The following is a 22,033-nucleotide window of genomic DNA, read 5'->3' on the forward strand; positions in this document are numbered from 1 at the left end:
ACCCTTCCTGGCAAGTTTAAAGAGCAGTATGGAGTTTGGAAATGCCTTTCAAGTCTCAAAATTGTATACGTGCCCCAAAACAAACCAACAAAACTCACCAACCTCACCCGTAATCTCAAGGAGGAAGAAAGAGATCGTCAAACTTCTTAAACTAGAGGCTGTTTACATTTGTAGTGAAATGTGTTCTATGGAACGATGGTGTTTTATTTGCAGTCATTTCCATCTAAAGAGAATTGTTGAACAGGGCATCTTGGGCTTGTCACTTTCATACAGCAATGGTAGTGAATTGTATTCAGGAGCAATGGAGTATGATAAATCTCATCTTACAGTGTATGGGCCCGATTCATTACAAGAAAAATGTTTTTGCATTTGTGCACAATCCCCTCATATGCTTTTATGATTAAAAATGCAGAATGCAGCACAACTGGCACTCATTGGCTTCCTTTTGTTGTCAGTCTGAGTAAAGTGACCAGAGAACGAATGGGCAACAACCCCCCCCCCCCCTCCACACACACACACGCTATTCCACAGCACCTTACTGGGGCGGTTCTATTTGTGCTGCCCCTGCTATACTTTCTTTGTGGATAAACCAGAGCTCCACTTTCCACTTGTGCCAATTCATTTGAATATTCAGGCCCTGATCCTGCAAACACTTAAGCATGTGCTTAACTTTACTCCCACGAGTAGTTTCATTGATTTCAAGAGGGCTCTTTACAGTAGTAAAGCTATGGAAATGCATAAATGTTTGCGGGATCAGAACTTAAGTGCGCTCCGAGAACTTTCGTGTTCACTTCAATGCATTTTTTATATAGCTGCCTTTTTGGACATGAATCTTGGAACATTTCTAGTGCCAGATTTTTGCGAAGATCTCCGCACCAACAGCTCCCATTCAAACACCTAAACAGAGTGGCAGGATTTTCAGAAGTGTTTGCTGTTCAGCAGCTCCCGGCATTCCCAGTAAAAGCCTGGCCACTTTATTTAGGGAGTTGAGTTCTTTCAAAAATATGGACCGTAAGCAAACTAAGACCTGTTCAGCACCCAAAATGCATGCACACTTCCAGGCAAGACTTTGTCTAGTGCATTTCTAAAGCTCCATCACCCTGTTGTCCGGGCATTGATGACTGCTGTGTAACCTAAGATGCTGTTCTTATGTGTACTGTGGAAAATTTGCATGTTTGCTTAATAATCATCAAAAGAATATGCCTAGATTATTTCAGCCTCGGGTGCAGTTAACTTGCATGTCGGCTGTGTTAATGTCATGAACCTATTTTGGTCAGTAATCATTTTTGTGATTCTGCACATTGTGGGCTTCTGTTTCCTTCTGTCCTTCTTTATTTTTTTGTTTTGTTTTGTTATATTTCTGGTTGTGGGAATACAACCACCAATTACTATTATTAGATGGAATAAGGTCAGGTACCAATTGCAACAGTAACTCCTGTGATCAGTAGAAAGGGACATTTCCCTGTCCTTGTGTTCAGTGTCATTCATAAATTCTCACTTGCTAAACTCTTCTCCCAGACTGGGAGGTTTATGCTTTGGTGCTTCCCTTTATAAATCATGCACCTAACCAACACCCCCATGTAGAAGCAATGGGTGAAATTTTTCTAAACTGACTTAGATTTATCCATACAGTTTCCATTCACTTCCGTGGGAGCTGTGTGGCTAAATCCTCTAGTTGGCTTTGATAAACTCATCCCTCCTTGTATTTTTTTTTAATGAATTGGGACCTGGGCCATGTAAAATTAGCAAGCTTGAAAGTCTGAATGCTGCAAACTCCTCCTAGACAATTTCACTATCAGTGTCACGTTTCTTTTAATTTCACCTGGCATATTTTGAACATAATCATTTTTGTCTTGTAAGTGCTGTTTAAAAAACGGAAAACGGGGGGGGGGAAACATTTTTATCTTACACTTGGGAGGGTAGGAATTAATTTGGAAGAAAAAATGGAAAACAAAATAAAATTTGGCAGAAAGTTGTTGGGTCCCTCCCCCGATAGTCTTAGTGTGCTCCCCAGCTTGTTAGCATTAACTATTCCTCCCTGATGAGTGGAGAATAAAATAATAATACGACGGGCCTGATTCTTCACTGCTTGACACCTTGTGCAGTCGTTGAAAGTGGGGGCAAAAACATTAGCAAATCAGAAGGGCAACATTTTACACCCACTCTGCCCAGTATCAATGATGACAAGAGGTATGAAACAGCGAAGGCTCAGGACTCTCTTGTGGTCTGGAGTTAAGGGTATATACCTCTTTCCTCTCCTGCCCCCACCCCTAACACCTTGCCAGTCTCCAACTGCAAATGCTGCCTTTGAACCCTGAGCCCCCAACAACCCCTTACTGTACTTTATACTTGCCAGCTGTAACAAATCTAGTAACGTGAGCTACTGACCTTGATGGTGAGTGTGAGCAGTTATGTTTTTGTTGTTTTCTCTCTTGCTTGGTTGGGGCTGCTGTGAGAGAGGGTGTCTCTGAGGCATTCTTTCCGGCCTCTCTTACACTCGGACGTGCACACCTCCTCTCAAACACGCTTCTGAGCGCGCTCAGCGGGAAGGTTTGTCCACACCTCTTAATCCTCTCTCAGTGTCCAGCTTCTTGTTAGTAGCAGCTGGTTGCATGTTTTTTGCTTGTTCAGATGAAACGGTTCAAGAAACAACTCATATCAACTCTTGAGAAATGTCTCCTTTTTTTTGTACACTTTTTTTTATGTTTTTATTAATTTCCCTTACTTAAAAAAAACAAAACACCTGTCGTACCGTAAAACATTTCACATCTCCCCTTGCCTGTTCTTAGAGTGTATGTATCTGTGGGACTGAATTAAATGCATGCACTGTAGTAGTCGTACTGGTAGCAGTAGATGTAGTTGTAGAACATGCATTGTTGAGTTGATATTATAGGTATCATCAACTTGAAATAGAGTGTCAGTCAAAAGCATAGCATTGCTTTGATTGGAAGAGTAGGGCTATCAAGAAACCAGTGTACTCCGAAAGGCTTGGATCCATAGTACTGTATTTGTTAAACCCCATTATCTGAATTTATAAATTGAACATGGCTGTAGCTAAGCTACATCCTTTCCTACCACAAGAACTCACACATACTCTTTATGTTGATAGTAAATTTACCTTATTTTTCAAATTAAAAATCCTGGGAATTAGTTCTTTGACTATAAATACAGGATGTTCTGTTATTTTAGTTTGTATTAGAAAATTAAGATTTTGTTTTAAATCATTTGTAATCATGATTTCCTCATTAATCCCTCAACTGTCTGCATTAGCCCATAGAATCATTCTTTGGAGGTCTTAAACCGTTTGTACAAAATGCAAACCACCCCATAGGATAGCTAAATAATATAATGTATGTAAAACAGCTTCCTACCAGACTCTCCTGAGACACAAGGGAATTGTTTTTAGGTCATAAACCTCAAATCTTGTTATGCAACAGACTCTGTGCTAGTCATGGTTTGTATTCATTGCCATGTCACTGGGCTTAAGGGAACATTTTTAAATTAAGATTTAACATTTCATAAATACCAGCATTAGGAGTAAAAGACAAGTTCATCATCTTTGCCATTGAGCCAACAAATGTCTTTGCTTTTTGCACCCAGTTTTATGCACTTAACTTTTTAAATTGTTTTCAAAATGAAGCAGCAGTGACTAGATTTAACAGCTGGTAATTCAAGTCCTGAATTACACTTTTTTTTCCATTTTAGTTTGTTGTTTGTCAGAAAATATCCTGCTGGGAGTAGAAAAATTCCCCTACAGTGCTCATACTCCCCCCACCTCCCTCCAATAGAGTCAGGAGCTCTTCCTGTGGCCTAAATGTTAGTTTTGAGCACATTCATAGTCTGCTGAGTATGTTCAATGTATTCTCCAGGACACTTATCTCAGCAAAAGTATCTTGAATGTGCTTTCAAGATGCAATTAAGAATTTGTATCTGCTCCTTACCTCTGATAGAGCAAAAAGTAAATTAGCCAAAGAACTTCTTGGTTGTAGTTGACACAATCACAATCCTATAGACATCTAGACTGTCCGCTGGATGCATGGTGCACAAAATTTCTCTTATTGCTAGTGAAGAGTTGCAACATTTATGCATCAAAGGGAGAGCGGGAAATAATTTACCCCTTAGATTTCAATCTGTTGCAGAGATACGGGGACCCACTGTTTAATGTGAAAGACGTGATGAAATGAGGAATGTATCTAAAAGTTAGCTGAGCGGCAAATTGCAGAGGGTGTAGAAATCCGTGTCTTACACTTAAATAAGGGGCACTAAAAATATTTAGTCTTGTCGTTAAGCACTGATTGTGTTAGCAAATTATAGTAATAAAATAGTGGGACAACAGTTGGTCTGTGTGTGTGGAATGAGGGAAATCTAGATCAACACGCTGAAATGTCATAAGGACCAACAGCTGAACAATCTAATGATGAACCAACTTGGAATTCATACGGCCGATTTAGGGTATTTTCAATTGAAGTGACAGCTCAAATGGAACTGCACTCCTTTTTTTATTTTACTATATAAAAGTACATAAAATTTAATCCAAGCCATGCAATCTGAAAAACCAGAACCTAACAAGCAGACCACCTGGGAAAAAGAAGCAGGCTGAAATGTCTCACTCCACTGGAAGATCCAGTAATTACTTGACAGAGGCTGGCAACTGGAACTCTGCAGAGTTGATGCATCTAAAAATTAGCAGCTGCTTAAGATTTTTATCCTTTGCTCATCTTTATAATATTAAGGCTGCATCTGAAAATGCTGGTCTGAGAAGAAGGCATGAAATTGAAGAACCCACACCATTTTGTACCTACATAATGTGTGTACTTGCTGTAAGAATCCTCCATTCCCAGTAGGTTAAATGATCTATTCTATCATGTGGATTAAACAGTTGAATACAAACAAAAGGAAAATGTCTCCTGTTATAGGAATAGGAGTAAAAGAAACCAAACTCTGCACTGAATAAGCACATGTCTGAAGGGTAAATACTCCATTTTCTTCTTGGCGTATGCAACACGTCTGTAGAGATGAGGTCATTGTGCATTTCCTTGAGAGGTGTTTTTTTGGCCTTGTTAGTGACAACTCTCTTCTCCTCGCTATTTTATGTGCTCTGCAATTACTTCCCTGAAGGACGCGGGGTTGTTTTGTTTTGTTTTAAAAAGGGAATTAAAGCAGAATCATTTCTATTACGGGTCTAAAGTCATACGTTGATCCAAGATAATTTCAAAGCCATTATAGAAAACATACGCCTGGAAGTGCCTTCCAGTGCTCAAACCCCACAAAATACCTGTTTATCTTATTTTATTGTTGGAAACATTTTATTTATCCTTGAGGGACTGAACCTCTTACGCAGCCATATAAAAATTTCAGTAAATTTAAAATAATCTGCTGCTGCTGCCAGGCACTGACCTTGGCTCTAGTCATTTTACTGGGCTCCTGCTTGAAGTCTATTGTGGTTAAAATACATCAGCTTTAATCAATAACTTTGTAATAGAAAATCGTGGGCACTTGATAAATCATCTCCAGTGCAATTAGTGACCAGCTCTGAAGTACAGACTTAAGTACAGCATGAGTTAATCTTTAATGAATGTAGTAGCTAACTTTTAATGGTCTTTTCAATCAGTGGAATTATTTTCAATGGGAAAACACTTGTCCACAGAGATCATTCTGGCTGCCAGGGTGCCTCTCTTGACACACGCCAAGTGGTGGCTCCACATAAGCTTGAACTGTATTGTGATCCAAACAGGCTAATCACGCATTCAGGAAAACGTTTCTGTTTCAGAGCACTGAAAATTTTACGCTTGACAAGTAGATTTTACTCTATTCTAGCAATGGGCTGGAACAGCCAGATAATGTCATTTGATTTTTTTTTTTTTTTTTAGGGACAAAGCTCCTGGTTGTTGGAATGCAGCTTTATTTTACATAATGTAACAAACCCTTTCATGAGTTATCAGCACGGTTTGAAATGAAGACCTTCAGCAGTCAGGCCCCAGTTCAGGAAAGTGTTTAAGCACGTGCCTCAATTTAAGCATATGAATAGACCAGTTGATTTAAATGGAACTACTCACATGTTTAAAGTTAAGCATATGCTTAAAAATCTTGCCAAATCATGACCTAACAGGGCAGTACAAATTGAGCTGGATACCGTCTATGTGGAGTAGCTGCTAAAGGTGCAAACCACACACATTTTACAAGCTTTTACACTAGTATTTTCAAATAATTTGACCCCAAAATGCAGTAGGAAGTTAAATACAGTGAATACAGAGACAGTCTTTCTGTTTGAGATACAGGCAAGTAAAAAAGGATACAGAGGTCTTTTCACTACAGCAAACTTCTGTATTCGTCTGCCTTGGCATTAACGCAAATTTAACTTTAGATATACGGACCTACACTATTGAGGAAAAAAGTCAGACAGCAAGTTCATTTGAGGAGTGTTGTCTGGTAATTGCAGCAAAGGACCAGAACCAATGGCTGTATTCCTCTGAATCAATGTGTGACTATGCGCAAGTCACTTCAGCGTTCTGTGCCTCGGTCTTCCCCCTCTGTATGATGGGCGGAATATTACCTGTGAGGGTGGATGAGATACAATTGGCGTAGCCAAAGCACCTTGTGGGAATGTGCCACATGAGTGCAAAGGATTATTGTTATGCCCTGACTTCACTCAGCTGGTTTCAGTTTTTCTTTAGAAACCTCTCTAGGTCTCCAGTGACTCTCCCCTAAGGGCTGTGTCTCAAGTGTCATGGCAAACAACCATTGCCTTAAAGGGGACCTAATGATGGAGCCTATGTGGTCACCGCTAGTGTTTTGCCCTTATGCTAGAGAGATACCCAGTGCCTTCAATGGGTGCTGGATAAGGCCCCTCAGTCGGAGATTCATTTTCTCTAATGTCAATGGCAGCGTTCATGTGGAACAGTTCAGAAACTTCTAAGCATTATAAGGCTAGAAAAACTCCTCCTGGTGTCCTAGAATAACATCAGTGTGCTCCTTCTTCTTTAGGCATCATTGTTCAGAGTACATAACGCCGCACCCCTACCCCCCATTTAAGTCCTCTCACTGTCTCTTTTGCTCATAGAAAACTGAAATTACAACCTATGGTACCAAGGGCAAAATACTATGTGGGCAACTCGCCTGGAAAACGTGCAGCATATAAGGACAACATCTGATTCCTACTCAGTTTAACGCAGAGCTGTTTGATCGCATGGTGCTGCTTTCTCCTTACTTCCAGTTGCAGAATAGCATTAAAGGGGGAAGCCTAGAGTACTTTCCTAACACCATGTTACTTTTCCAACTAAACAAATGCAGGCGTGACTAGAATGGGAGGGTTTCCAAGAGACGATTTCTCTGTTAAAATGTGGTCTGCACTATGAAGGAGTTTCAGAACCTCTGGCTTAATTGTTTGGATTGGTCTCTTGTAGCTTCTCTCTGGGAATGACTTTCTTTTGCTTACCTGTCAGTGCAGTTGCGTCACCCATCATTGCTTAATATCATATACCTGTTTGGCTAGTTAATTCTAATCGGTTTAATACCTATGTCTTGTGTAAACTCCTGGTAGAAGGAGGAGGCTGGGTTTTTAAAAAAATTCCTTTCCCTTTTCTGTACAGTCCGGGATGTTTCCATATAGTGATCCATAGGTATGTGTGTGTATGAAGGAGATGCTTTAGGAGCAAAATGTGAATTACTACTGTGAATTAAAATATGCAGTAAAATGAAGTCCCAGTTTTGTTTTAATTTGGCTCTTCCACTGCCTGTTATTGTACAAAAGGCTTCAATTTAAAATTAACAGAAATGATAGCCGGTTAATGTGTTACAGTGGGAGGCCGAAGTTTCTGTTGCCATGGCAATGGAGTTCGGCTCATTTGTTTTGTAGATGAGTAATTACTACGCAATTAGAGTAGGCTAAAAATAAAGGGGCCCTTTGTTTCCAGTTACTCATTAATATTAATAAAAGGTCTGTCCAGGCTGTGATAAACAATTAATGCAAATGTGGTTGCCCATGGTATAAGTAGTGACAGATTTCTTATCGGCCAATAAGAGGCGATCATGCCAGAGAGGTTTGCTCTTTCCTCACTTTAAATAGCAAAATTATTAGTAAAGAATTTCATGTGGGAGCAAGATCGCAGGTAATTTTTTCCCCCGTTTGCCTCTTGGTAGGATGTCAGTAAAGGCTAAGACATGGACAGGCATGTGCCGAGTCTTTTAGGACTTTCCCCTGAAAATATGAGATGGGTCAGATCCTGCAATGTGCTGAGCACACTCAACACCCATTGAAATTGATGGGAACTCAGGGTTCTTAGCACTTCACAGGATTCAACCTGAGGTCCTGGTTCTGCAAACATTTGCATTTGTCCCTTGACATCCACAGGTAGCCCTATTGGGTTGAGTCAGTGGGGCGATCCACAGCCACCTTCCGAAAGCATTTGCAGGATTGGAGTCTTAATCAGCCACTGTAAAAGAGCATAAAGGATGGGGGAGCGTTGAGAGTTGATTTGGGGGCGCCAAGAAAGGAATCTGGTCTGAGATTTGCAAAGGGTCTCAAAGGAAGTTACGTTCAAAGGGAGTTGGGTGCCTAACTTCCTTAGGCACATTTGAAAACACCAGCTCTGAAGCCAAAGGGCTGAAATCAGAAAAGAGCCATTTACTTTATCTCATGATAAACGCTTCATTGCAGTACCATGTTAGAAGGAGAGGAAAACCTCATCATGTATTACAGTCATGTCAATATTAGGTGTCATGTCCCAGGTACACAGAGCTGATCTCTGCCCCAAAGAGTTTACAACCTAAATGAACTAAAATCTAAGTAAATTTCTTTTGAAATGTAAAGGCATTACAGTTATCCAAAGGAGAGGGAGGAGAGTGGGGAAGGTGCAGTAGAAGTGAAAGCAAACAGTCCTGAGCATTTAGCATAAAGTATCTAAATTTAAATTAACTTTAAATTCCCGCACTATTAGACGGGCACCTGTTTGTAAAGTAACTGAAAAGTCAGAATTTATTTGCATATATAATGTGTATAAATGATTATTATTATTTGGCTGCCTTGGTTTAACTGAGAAGCCATGAGAGTGTGTGCTATGGAGCTGTTTTGGTGCAGTATATGGACAGTAATGAAATGATCTGGTGATGATGCTGCAAGCCATGTGCCCGATTGAACTCCCACGTGCACATGTGTGCAGAATCCTTGGCAAGTGAAGCCCTGTGTTTAAGTTGTGGCTTTCTAGTCTGCTTTGGAGGCTTTGAGTTAGCTATCAAACTGATGGAGCACGGGCCCCATCCCTTCCGTTACTTGTGCTGCTCCTTGGAAGTGCCATAGTAAAGACAAAATGTGTCCTGGGCTGCTGTTTCCCAGAGTCCCTCTCTGCTCAGATGTGGCATCACTTCAGAAGAGTGGAGGGGACGCTGTGGCAACTTTGGGTGGAGGGAGGGTGTTTCCACAAATCAAACGTGCATCATACAGTCTGATCAACCAACCTGCCACCTACTAAACTGTGGTGGTTGTAGGTAGGATAGGCTCTTTTGAGCAGCTCTCAGCACTGCTAGCAGTAGTGTACGGACACTGGCATCTTTATCACTTGGTCACCCTCCTCTGCTCAGAACAGATATAGATGACACTGGGCCAGCAGCCACCTGAGCCCTGTCACTGCTATCAGTGGGAGATTCCCCCCGACCAAACACACCAAAAAAGAAGTGTAAACAAGGCCTAAGTATTCTCAATCCTTGTGTTTATTTTGTTGGAACTCACCCAAGCTGCCGCTCTGTCCTCCATCCTGCCCCTTTGACGTGTCACAGCAGAGCAGCGAGCATTCTGGGCTGTCTCCCTTTCCCTTATAATGCAAAATGTCTGCCTAGCCAGGTTTGTAGCCTCAGCCCCGCTAACCGGTACGTGCATCCAAGCCACAGACGTCACTGGCCTCGTCGCTCGACGGTAGCCTAACCAAGTGACGTCGTCCAGCCCGGAGATTAGATGAGGTGTCGGACTAGGGTGCAAGATGTTCCAGTGGGAAAAATGGCATCTGCATCCCTCCCAAACTGTTTAACTAATGGAGGAGAATGTAGCACAGCCTTTGTAAGGTTGACATTTGTTTGTTGTTAAGGATCTAATTAGAAACATGAGAGGGAGCTGAATGGCTGCTTGCTCGGCTAATTAGCGACATGCACGAAGACCACTTTGAACTTCAAGGACACAAAGCTATTAGTGCTTACATCAAAAATGGATTAAACTTCTGTGCTTTTATAATGATTAAAGATGAGCCGCTCGAGTGGAAATCCTTTTGTAAAGGCTGCGACAAGAGCTGGCTCCCTGATTGCAGTTTCTACAAGTGAAGCTTTGCATGGCCTCTGTGTAGTACTCTGGCCCCATGTGAGAGTGACACCATTAACTTGCAATATGGAAAATGTGATTAGGCAATAAATATTGATCGCTCGCAAAAAAATTACAGTTAAGCCGAGAAACGTATTTATTTCTCGTGGCACGTAATTACGGACTCAGAAGAGACAGGCTTGAATAGATTGTATTTTGTGTCTTTTTGCAAATCAGTGCACGTCAAGTATTTTTAATACTCCAGCATCATTCTAACAGGCCCATATCCAAGCTAAGGCTTGAAACAGGCTAACAACAGCGGTGCTCAACAGTAGTTGCTGCTAGTATAGTTACCGCATACAGAGAGACTTTTATACCACCTCTTCTTGTTGCAACCATGGATTTACCCCCCACTTACAGCCATTTTACTGTGACGTCAGACGGGTTGTGTGCCTGACTCTCAGATAACATAGCATAGGCTTGGCTATGCAGTGCATCTGCACTTCAGTTGGCTTGCACTTCACTGCACTTCAGTTTAGCCCAGCATAGGGAACGGGCAAAGTTCCATCTCCGCTCCACCAAAAGAAATGTGTGGAAAAGAGTCGGGGGCGGGGGAGGTCATGTTGTAACTGGGTCCCTGCCTGTAGTTGTAATTGTCATGTAGCTAGGCCCCGGTTAGTTTCTATCTGGTTTTTGAATATGGTTTGGATCATTATTAGGTGTGGATTTGAGCTTATAACTGTGCCTGTAGTGTGCATAGGGTTTCGGAGCATACCATTCCTCTGACGCTTTATCAGTTCTAGCTCTAACTGCTATGCCTAGCAACCGTTACACCACATGCCGCCATTTTGCTGTTATCCCTGCAATATGCTGATGTGCAAAGCTACTGCCAAAGGGACTGCAGGGAGAGGACACCCCCTGACCTGTGACTGCAGATAGAAAATACCATACAAATGGTACCTTGTTACTGCAGAGATCAGCTCCTTCAATGCCTTCTGGATGCACAGCTGCTTATTTTACTGACAAACCCAAGGTTTTATTGTAGGGCCAGTAGAGCTGCAGAGGAGAAAGAGCTGGGTGTCACTTTATCTCAGGCCTGACCAGCACAGCTCTGATTGTAGAACCCATGGCGGTGGTGACGTATGAGGCAGACACAACAAAGCATGGTTTTTGAGGGACAGGACTGAACTTGCTGACAGAAAAATATCACAGGCTTTCAATTATGAACTGGGGGACCTGTCTGGTGTGGGAGGGTCCCGCAGAAGGATGTCTGCTTTTTAAGCATACTGAGAAGAGGCTGAATAGATTTGCTGCAACTTGTAAATCTCCACCCTAGAGTTATTGAACAGAATCTATTGTTATATTTGTCGGACTGTTTGCTTTGCTGTCTTATGTTATATTTGTCTTAAGCATCTTCTGACTGGTTATCTGTGAGCTCCTGGGTATAATGTCGTGACCCTCCAGCATACCTGTATGTAGCAATCTTGTTATCTTCAGGAGATTCTCTGGTTTGATTGTTGATCTGAATTTGAAATTTCATAGAGTTTAAGCCCAGAAGTGACTATTAGATCATCTAGTCTAACCTCCTATATATCACAGACTATTCATTTTCACCCAGATACCTGTATATTAAGCCCAGAGACTTCAGTTTGACTAAAACATTTCAGTCCTTAGGAAACGTGCCCCAGGCAGGGAGCAAAGTATCTGGCAGCGGTCGGTCGTTGGCAGAAAGCGATATTCTGTGGGTGAAGATACACACAGAAGGATTTAGAGCTTCTGGTGCCTGATCACAAAAAAGAGCATACTGTATCTAGCAGCATAGCTATATAAGACTGTTGATATGTAGCAAATGGATTTGGAGGAGGCTGGACTTGGTAGCACCGTGATGTTTACTACTGCAGCAAGTCAGAGAAGCAGCATATTCTAATGGATCTGAATATGGGACTAAGAGCCAGGAGAGTCTGCAGACTGTTTCAGGCTCTGCCACTGACTTGCCTGTGTGCCCTTGGCTAGACACTTTGGGTATCTAGCTCCTCTGAAAACCAGGCTCTCTCCCATGAGTGCAAATGGGAGTTCAGGCGCACAGCACCTCTGTAAATCAGGTCATTAGCCTCTCTTTACTCACCTGTAAAATGGGGATAACAATACACCAAGGTGGTGGGGACTAATCAGTTAATGTTGCTACAGGGCTCTGAAGATGCAGAATGAGAAGCAGTATTATAATCAAATATTGTAGCTGCATTTTTAAAGGGTCTGGATAATGTTATGATCAGCAATAACCTCTGCAGTCATGCATGCTGAGTGATAATCAAATCTGATGCTTCAGAACACCATTTGATTACCAGAGGGGTCAGGAAGGAGGTCTCTGCCCCACCCCAACTTAACCAGTATTGCCCAATCAGCCAGGTGTATGACGTTTTCTTATCACCTTCCTCTGAAACATTTGCATATTGGCCACTGACACAGACAGCATACCAGATGTGAATGGCTGACCTACTCTGCTTCAGCAAATTCTGCTTCTGCATATTGCGATACCTGATGTGTTAGAGGAAGGCAAAACGATCTCTGAATGCCGATGGCTGCTTGTGTTCATCTCATGTCTTGACACATGAGATCTGCTTGCCTATTATTTTAGCTTCTGTAACTACAAACAATCTGTAACATTACCCAACTCCTTTTAAAATCCAGCTACAGCACTTGACTCTCAAACGCTACCTAGCTCTTTGCACCTTGAAAGCACTATATAAATATTAATGAATGGAAGCTACCCCTTGTGAAAGAGGAGTCGTCTCTCTCTTCCGACCTCTATAGCACTATAACGCTTGGCACTATTGGGGATATTAACTTACGTATGTATATGTGAGTGTGTAGACACGCGCACACGTTGTCTGAAGTGACTAGTGGTTTTGGATGCCCAGCCTGAGAGACCTTGAAGGAGCATGATTTTCAGAGGCAAGTGCTCAGCACTTTCTGAAAATCAGGGTCTTTTATGGTCTATCTAGTGGGCAATTAAAAATGGAGGCATCCAAAATCATTAGTCACATTTGAAAACGCAGGCCGTGTACGTATATCCCTCTATCCTAGCTGTCTGTACAAGCACCTAAGAGAACCAGAGCGGGAGCTCAATGAAAACCTCAGATGAAAATGCTCATGGAACCCCCCAATTCAAATGCCCCCGAAACTTCGGGAAAGTCTCCCTCTAGAACCCAGTTTTGTAGATTCAGCCTTGCCCTCAAAACATGAACTCGTTCAATATGTTATGCTAAAAAACTGACAGTCAACCAGCAACATCTTCAAATGGTGGCCACTTGTCTCCGGGAATGTGATGTTTGAGTGTCGTGCCGGGAGCTTTCCCCCTCCATTTCGTTTATGCCCCTCTCCGCGTGTCTCAGAGCTCCTTGTCGAATGCCATCTCCCTGATGTGTATAACCCTGCGCCGCTCTGGTATCCACTTTCATCTGTATCGGTAGCGTTAAATGTTGTTATATCATTTACTCCTTCGAGCAGGAAGATGTTTTTGCAGCATGTTTTATGAATTTTTCATAAAGATAAAAAGCGGCCTAATCTTGTGAGCTTTAAGTCTCAGTAGCGGGTAATGGCTTTGATTTAAAGCGTTTTGTCTTAATGATAGTTATATTGAAAATTTCCTGCTGCTTTCAAGCACGTGTAGTTATTATCATAAACACTGATGGTGGAAATGTCTGCCAAATTGTGCGTGGCTGTTTATGATAGGAGAGGGGAGCGAGTCATCCAGAAATTAGAGCTAGATCAACACGTTGTCAGGGAGCATGGACATGCAGAAAGCAACCTCCAGGGTTAATAGGATAAAGCAAGAGTGGAGAGGAGCTTGGAAGAAAGGAAGTTGATTGGAAATGACGGGTGTTGGGTGAGAGAGAACCATTGGAAAATGCTTGGCATGAAATCAGAAGGAAATTTCAGCCGAGGAAGAACTATTTTATAAAAAGAGAGATGCGGGAGGAAGTGGAGGAAGGAAGTAATTTCCTAGGCAGCTCACTCTGCTTAATTCTTATCCCAGCTGCCCACACCTTTTCATTCTCAGCACGAAAGTTGTTTGCTGCTTTTCCACATACTCTTGCTTTGCTTTGCTACTGGAGCCAGCCTTTAATTAGCCACACAGCAGACCAAGGGCATGTCTGTACTACAGTCAGGAGGCATTTCTGCAACGTTTGTAGATGTACCCAAGCAAGTTTTCATCTAGCTTGATCTAATATGATCTCGTATGTACCCAGGGTTCTGGGCAGGCAGGGCTAGCCCCTGCAGCCGCCCATGCTGCCCTGGCTTCATAGCTTTTGACACTCAAGCTGGCTTTGATGCAGCTATCACATCTCTGGACTGCAGTGTGGGCATACCGTGATACCGAGGGGCCTCTTTTGCTCAGCAGCTGACAAGACAGTAGATGTTAAATTTAATGTAATTTCTTTCTTTTCCTGTTATTCCTCCCCACCCCAACCCCCACATTCTCTTCTTCTCAGTTACTGTAGTCACAAGCTCAGGCCTGCTTGTGTTTTTAGTTTGAAACCAATTATAATTGTGGAAGGGCAGCAGGTTTGCAGGTGTTCGGAACATTTTCTTCTAGTGGCAGCTTGGGCCTCGTAATGCAAAGAGTAAACAATCATTTCCTCTTGTTAATTTTTTTATTGCTATTATTTTTAAAAAGTCTCAGATCTGCTCTGCTTGAAGGAAGGAACGTGTAGCCTGATTTGTAAAATTTATACAGGAGATGTTTACACAGGAATATTTCATTATTTCTTTTCTTTAAACTTAAGTCACTTTCCGCTCCTTGTGTGGTACTCTAGATAACCGTATAAGCTTTCTGAATAGCAGCACATCTATTAAAATGAGACTGGCGCAGAATGTTTATGGGCCAGATTCTGCTCTCAGCTGTGCCAGGGTCAACTCCACCGACATTAACAGTTATTCTGGATTTACGCTGGTGTAACTGAGAGCATAGTCTTGTTCTGATTGTACGTCATTAGATAAAGTGTGTAGATACAAGTGCATTGTTCAGGATAGATGGATGCATGCTTTTGGGAGTGTGTGTTCATACACACGTGCACACACAGTATACAGAGTCATATACACATATATTTCTAATGGGAGGGAGTGGAAGCTTACATGGATAAATTATACCGAAGGTAGCTCCAGTTGGGTCACTTCTGCTTTCAACTATTCCTCTCTATATGCAATGTATTTCTTACTGTAATAACCGGGACACTATATTTCATTCTAATGTATTGTGGAAGAGGAAGTCCAGTAATTCATCTGGTGGTTTCTCTAAAACTAGAGGTTTTCTTGCCTCTGCTTACACTGACTGGAATAAGTAGCCTTGATTTCCTCTAATCACATTTTGCACAATTCTTCTTCAGATTTTACTTTTCAATTTCTCATATTTGTAATTGTAAAAAGCAAAAGCACAGTATTTAACATTGAAAAGACTAATATAAGAAAGAATCCAGTATCCACAATGATAGAGTCACTGTATCTCCAGGGATCCCCGATTATGGTTTCTATTCTTCGCCCGGTGACCAACGGGCCCCGTTATCGTACGCGGACTATGGTTCCATGGGGCCTCGAGTGGCTCAGATGCTTCGTAGTGAGCACGCTGCTTCAGCGAGTAACTCCCCCCTCCACCACCTTCCCAGCCCGGATCAGTTTAAGAGCCCAGGTTTGTATAGCGTTTCATTCATTTGGGGGAAACAAAAGATTATATACATCACCTGGTTAATGGTGCACAAAACCAGGCCTGCATGTCAGTTCACAGTTGGCTATGGAACTTCACTTTAGCCCTTTACTTGATTCCACAACTTTTGATTGACTTTGCTTTAACCCTTAAGGTCAGGGTCAGGGATCCCTGCTCTTTGAGGACCTGATCCAAAACCCATTGGAGTCAATGGTAGCCTGATACTATGGAGTGCTGGTAAACAGGTTCTCATACTCCATTGGTGAGGACCATATAAATCCCTGGATAGATATATAGTCTTTTTGGTGACTTCAGTGGGCTTTAGATCAGGCCCTTAGTTAATTTATCCTTGAGAGTTGAAATGTGAGGGTTTAACTCGGTTTGGGTGACTTTTATTGCTTTTCATAAATTTTTAACTCTACTTTTTAGTTAAGCGAGTTTCTCAACTGCGTGAGGAAAATATATTTTTACCTAACGTTAAATGTAGCTCATATGTCCAGAGAAATAGCTATATCTATATAATGCCTGTTTTATACCTGTGTAAATATCTCACCTTGTTTGTTTCCTTTGAAATACTATGCACTTTAATGGTGCTTAAGAGTGTATTTTCTCATCAGGTGTAATTTATTTCCACAGTACCCAAAAGCCTTAAATGGATTGATCTTAATTCATGTATCATGCACGTTTTCCATGTAGGACAATAATCTTATGGCTAAATCTTTTAGTTCTTCTTCATGTGATGGTCCCTCCGTGGGTATGAATACACACCATGCGCCTGACTCTGGAATTTTTTTTACAAGCAGTGTCCGCTTGTCCATCCGTGTGCCATAGCGCTCCTCATGCTCCAAACTGAGGAGGAATCAAGGGTGGTGTGGGCCAATGCCTCTCCAAAGAGACTTCCTAAGTGTCTCTCTGGCTGTATTACCTTTTGTTACCAGCTAGCTCGCATTCACCCCCTAGGGGGTGAGGGCACATTCCACCACAGGGCAAGCTGCTTCAGCTGCATCTCTGAGAGACGTATCCCTACTAGAGATGTGTAGGGTGGCTTCTTGGAGCTCTCTGCCATCCTTCAGGAGACATTACGCTCTGGTCCAGACATCCACTGCGGATCCAGCTGTGCGGACAGCTGTACTAGAGTCAGTTACCACATCTATGGCCTCGCACTCACCTCCTGTTAGATTACTGCTGGCTAATATCCCATGTGTGGGATACACACAGGGGCCATCACTTGAGGAAGACATGGAGGTTTCTAACCTATAATTGAAGGTTCTTTGAGATGGGTGATCCCTATATGTATCCCACTACTTGCCCTCTTTCCCCTTTGCTGTGGATTGTTTGGATTGCAGTAAGAATGGGAAACGGGAGAGGTCTTGGTCTCGTGAGTGGGCTAATGGACTATGCTTTTAAAAAGAATTCCCCACTCAGGCGCGAGAACATGTCCCCACATGTGAAATTCAGGTAGGGCCCACACATCACAAAGAACCTCCAGTTACAGGTAAGTAACCTCCATTTCCCCCCCTCCCACTTCTTTGTATGTATTGAATTTGGATGAGCTGAGTTGAGTCGGGTGGCATTTATTTGCCCGACTTGGTCATGTTTTAACTAATGCCCTTTCCCTTCCCTCCCAGAGAGGCATTCTGACTCCCCCTTAGAGCAATACACCATATGCTAAGGCAAATGTCATAATGAGTCATGACTTAGAAATTTCTCAACACTTTATCGAAAAAGAGTTTATCTTTCAGTGGTGACCTTTCTTGTCCAACGCTGGATTAATTTGTGAGCAGGCTCTGTGTTAACATGGCAGTTCATAGGACAAAGCACCAGATAAGCTAGCCTCTACTTTCTCCCTGTCATTGCTCCCAGCAGAATATTTTGTAGCATTATGAGTCTCCACCTTCTTAGTATGTCTTGAACTGCTAGGATTATTATGTGAGCTCCAGCTATCGGCTCCTTCATGTAAATCAGGTGTTGGGAGAACCACACTTTGAAAAGTATGTTACATGCACATTAAGAGTTGGTTTAAAAAACTTCTTTAAAGGGGAACAAGGATGATTTAATGGTAAAATCCTATTAGTAAGAAAAACTGTCCTGACGTTATTGGAGTTTTAAAAATTTTCCTATCCTATTATTTCAGTAAAAAGCCTAGTTTCTATAGATATTCATGTAGGAATGTGGAAATCACTGAGGATACATCTGGAGGGAGTGTAATGAGGATGAACTTGTATTTCTGTAGCACCAAATGCATCCTAGGGAGCTTTGGAGATTTAGCTCCATGAATTGTACAATAAACTGTGCAGTTGTACAGTGCACAGAGATGAATCGCAGGAGGTGTGGCCACCTCTGGTGAGAAGTGGCCGTTGTTTAACAGTGCCTGGCAAGACTCCCCAGTAACTGAGTACAGGAAGTGACGCATATATTCTAGCAGTTCTCAGCCAGGGGTCCAGGGCCCCCTGGGGGGCCACAAGCAGGTTTCAGGAGGTTCCCAAGCAGGGCTGGCATTAGACTCACTGGGGCCCAGAGCAGAAAGCCGAAGCCCCACCACATGGGGCCTCAGGCCTTGCCACCCGGGGCTGAAGCCTGAGCAACTTAGATTTGTGGGGGCCCAGGCAATTGCCCTGCTTGCTACCCCGAACGCTGGCCTGGCTTTTATATGCAGAAAACCAGCTGTTGTGGAACAAGTGGGGCCTGGAGTTTTTATAGCATTGGGGGGGCCTCAGAAAGAAGAAGGTTGATAACCTCTGCTGATTTAAACTGAAATGGGCACGTCCACACAGGGGTGTGAACCAGTTTGTTCACATCAGCTTAAAATCACACCTGTAGCTAAACCAGTGCAACTCTGCATGCCGACAAGACCTAAGAACCTGGGGTCTTACAAACTAACATCACAACTTGGGAGTTGGATGCTTGCAAGTCCCATAATTTTTGTAGCTGTTTCTTTTCATGTGATTCTGGTGGGTCCTTTGTGTAACTTGGGGTTGACAGACCCAGATCTGTTCTGAGTACTAGCTTATGCCCAGACTGGATGCGATTGTGTAATATTGCTGTTTCCAAGAGTGAAATTTGAAACAGATGTTTAGTGCTTTGTTGTTTCCCACTGGAGACTCATTTGAGAACTGTGCAGTGCTTAGCAGGCTGCCTTTGACAGAAAGTTAGTTCCACTCTTCAATAAAACTAGAGATTACGTTTTCTCTTACCAATAGGTTCTTCCCATCCCCTTCTCAGTCATCAACCCCTACAATCTCAATTTAAAAGCAGCCCCCAAATAGTCATCAATCACTTTGTGTTCAAGCTTTTCCGGTTGTTTGTTTGTTTCAAAAATATTGTTTTTACCTTTACTTCATAAAAGTTCACGACCGCAAAATTGAACTGGCTTATTCCAGGGCTTCCTGGTACAATACAGACCTACAGATTCTTTTTAGTACCCAGTCATATGTCAGTGACATCCAGCCCCTTCCTTATAATTGCACTGCGATGGAAAAAGTCAACAAATACAACTAATAAATGCCAAAAGTGACAATTAAAAAGGAAAATTACGAGAGGAAGGATGGCTTTGTGATTAAGGCACTTGGTATGAGACCCGGGATCAATTCCCAGCTCTGCCACAGACTCCCTATATGAATTTGGGCAAGTCACTTAATCTTTCTGTGCCTCAGTTCCCAATCTGTAAAATGGGGATAATAATTCCTATTGCCAGCTGATCGAGTTAGACTGTAATCTCTTCCTGTGCCTATAGAGTGCATAGCACAATGGACCCTGATTCTTGGTTGGAATCGCTGGGGTCTAGTGCAATACAAATCATCATTAAAAATAGTGTTGCTAATGCAGGTTGCTCAGCTCCTGACATGAGAACTCATACGTTATCATCATTTTAATTTTTGCATCCTTTTTCCTTTCTCCTTTTCCATCACGGAGGCTTTGCCACCTTTCTGTGGTGCTGTCACTGCTGGGTGTTACTCATTTGGCTTCAACTTATATTGGGACTTTGTTGGCTTGCTGTGGCTGCAAGAGGTCAAACTGGAAGCTCCACCCCAATAATCTTCTCAATCTGGTCCCCACTATACAATCTCCATCCCTCTTACCTCCCTTGTGATACTGATGCACTGACCCTGCTGCTCCACTGACAGAGAAGCATTGCTTTCCCTTTGCAGATAGTGTGTGGTGGGAGAATTTCCCAAGTCATCCCGACCTGTTTTGTAGTAGCCTTTTAGTGCTTCCTAAACTCCAGTCCACCCAAATGGCACTGCTGTGGCAAAGACTCCCACTTCAGGTTGCTCACTGTAGGACAGTGAGGACTGAAAGTGCTGAAGAGGGAGCATATTCAGCCCATTAGCACCCATCCTGTTGATAGGGTGACCAGATGTCCCGATTTTATAGGGACAGTCCCAATTTTGGGGGCTTTTTCTTATATAGGCTCCTATTCCCCTCCACCCCCATCCTGATTTTTTACACTTGCTGTCTGGTCACCCTACCTGTTGACCAACTGAGAAGCAGAGCTGACAGGTTTCTGGAGGAGGTCAGGAGAAGGGCAGCTGCTGTGGAGGACCTCATGGGTGGGTATGTGGACTGGAGGAGGGAAAGGCAGGGGGAAAGGATAGTGTCAAGTTAGTCTTTCCTTTTGCACTGGGCCTAGACTGAAAATAGCCACCTTCAGCATATACCTCTTAAAGACAGGAGGTAAAAAATATTTGTCCCGCCCCCTATAGGCTGCACAGTGAATTGGTGCCTAATTCAGCCAACAGGCAAAACTTCATGTACAGGTGAAAATTTACTAGACACAGTGAATGATCAGAGCACAGCCAGTTGGTCTGTAACAAGACACACAACTAAGTCAAAACACATATTGAACAAAAAATGTATGCATCCCATTCTCTGCCCCATGTGATGGATCCTGCCCCTTGATTACAATTGCTCTAGGCACTGGACCATCTAATCCTCAGGGTAAGATACCACTGGAAAGGAGTGGTTGGGTCTGAGGAAATCTAGAAGATCCTCAGTTTTATGCTGAGGACTCCTGGGTTGTGGGTGAGATATAAATCACAGATGTATACAATCTTTCCCACATCTCTCTTGACACTACTCTGGTACAGTATCTGCTAGTAAAGACTGGGACCACAAATTCTGCATATGAGAAACTCGAAGGTTCGAGTTATTAGGCTGAAGTTCTTCTGCTGTGAAATGTTCTGTGCAGGATGGTTTCATGTACAATTGGTTAGTAAATTGAACCCAAACTTTTTAAGGCATGTGGAAAATGTGGGGCCTGATCATCAAGATTTCACAAGTACAATAAAATCCCTGGCAGTGGAGGAAGTTAACTGTGCCTGCCCATGTTTAATGCTGAATCATCAGTGATTTTATGCTAAGTAGAGACTTGCATCAGCTGGTTGGTGCCTTGGGTGGAAAGGGAGAATGGATAACACTTAATTCTTGATCTCCTTGGACTGACAGCCAAAAATGATATTGGAAAACAATAGTCCCCTACCTTTAGGTCAGCAAAACTCAATGGGGAGAGATTAGATAGCTTATAGAAATCTGTTTGGTGGCTTTTAGTTTTCTCTCTTCCTTTCAGGAAACCACTAAGCAAGTGTTTTCTTGTCATCCACTTATGATTTTTGCAGTTGCAAATTGAATGATTTTACCCTGGATGCTGATGTGTCTTCATATATTATTGGTTGTGGTGTTATAGCCACTTGTTGCTAAACGATTTGTGCTACTATTAGCAGCATATTGGCATCAGTCAGCAACTCCTGTAAGCGTGGGAAATCTTCCTTTGAGATCTTTTGAGTTCCCATTTTATCTCCCATGCAGGGTAGTAAATACCTAGGGGATACTCACATTCCATCCCCTCTTCTTGCTCTGTACGTAGTAGAATCCTCTTCTAGTAAATTGTTATTTTTAGTTATGTTTGCACAGAACAACTTCATTCTCAATATCAGCCTTACATTTTGCACAGGGCAGTGCATTGAAATGGGGTTTTCATTCATGACTATAAACAGAGCTGCTCTCTTGTGGACACTACAAATGGCATGCCACTGTACGTTACGATGATTATT

General features: G+C 42.5%; 1 protein-coding gene across 4 annotated transcripts in view; it reads left to right on the forward strand.

The window, feature by feature from the left end:
- Nucleotides 1–22,033, forward strand: part of MSI2 (musashi RNA binding protein 2) — a 386,104-nt gene that overhangs the window by 349,420 nt on the left and 14,651 nt on the right. For 3 of the 4 annotated variants that reach the window (XM_044993537.1, XM_044993538.1, XM_044993539.1), the window contains one exon: nt 15,792–15,968. The exons of the other annotated variant lie outside the window; for it this stretch is intronic. In XM_044993537.1, the coding sequence (XP_044849472.1) occupies nt 15,792–15,968 (177 nt within the window). The remainder of the gene's footprint in view (nt 1–15,791; nt 15,969–22,033) is intronic. 4 annotated transcript variants of the gene reach the window in all.

The sequence above is a fragment of the Mauremys mutica genome, chromosome 19, assembly GCF_020497125.1.
Source record: "Mauremys mutica isolate MM-2020 ecotype Southern chromosome 19, ASM2049712v1, whole genome shotgun sequence".
Lineage (NCBI taxonomy): Eukaryota > Metazoa > Chordata > Testudines > Geoemydidae > Mauremys > Mauremys mutica.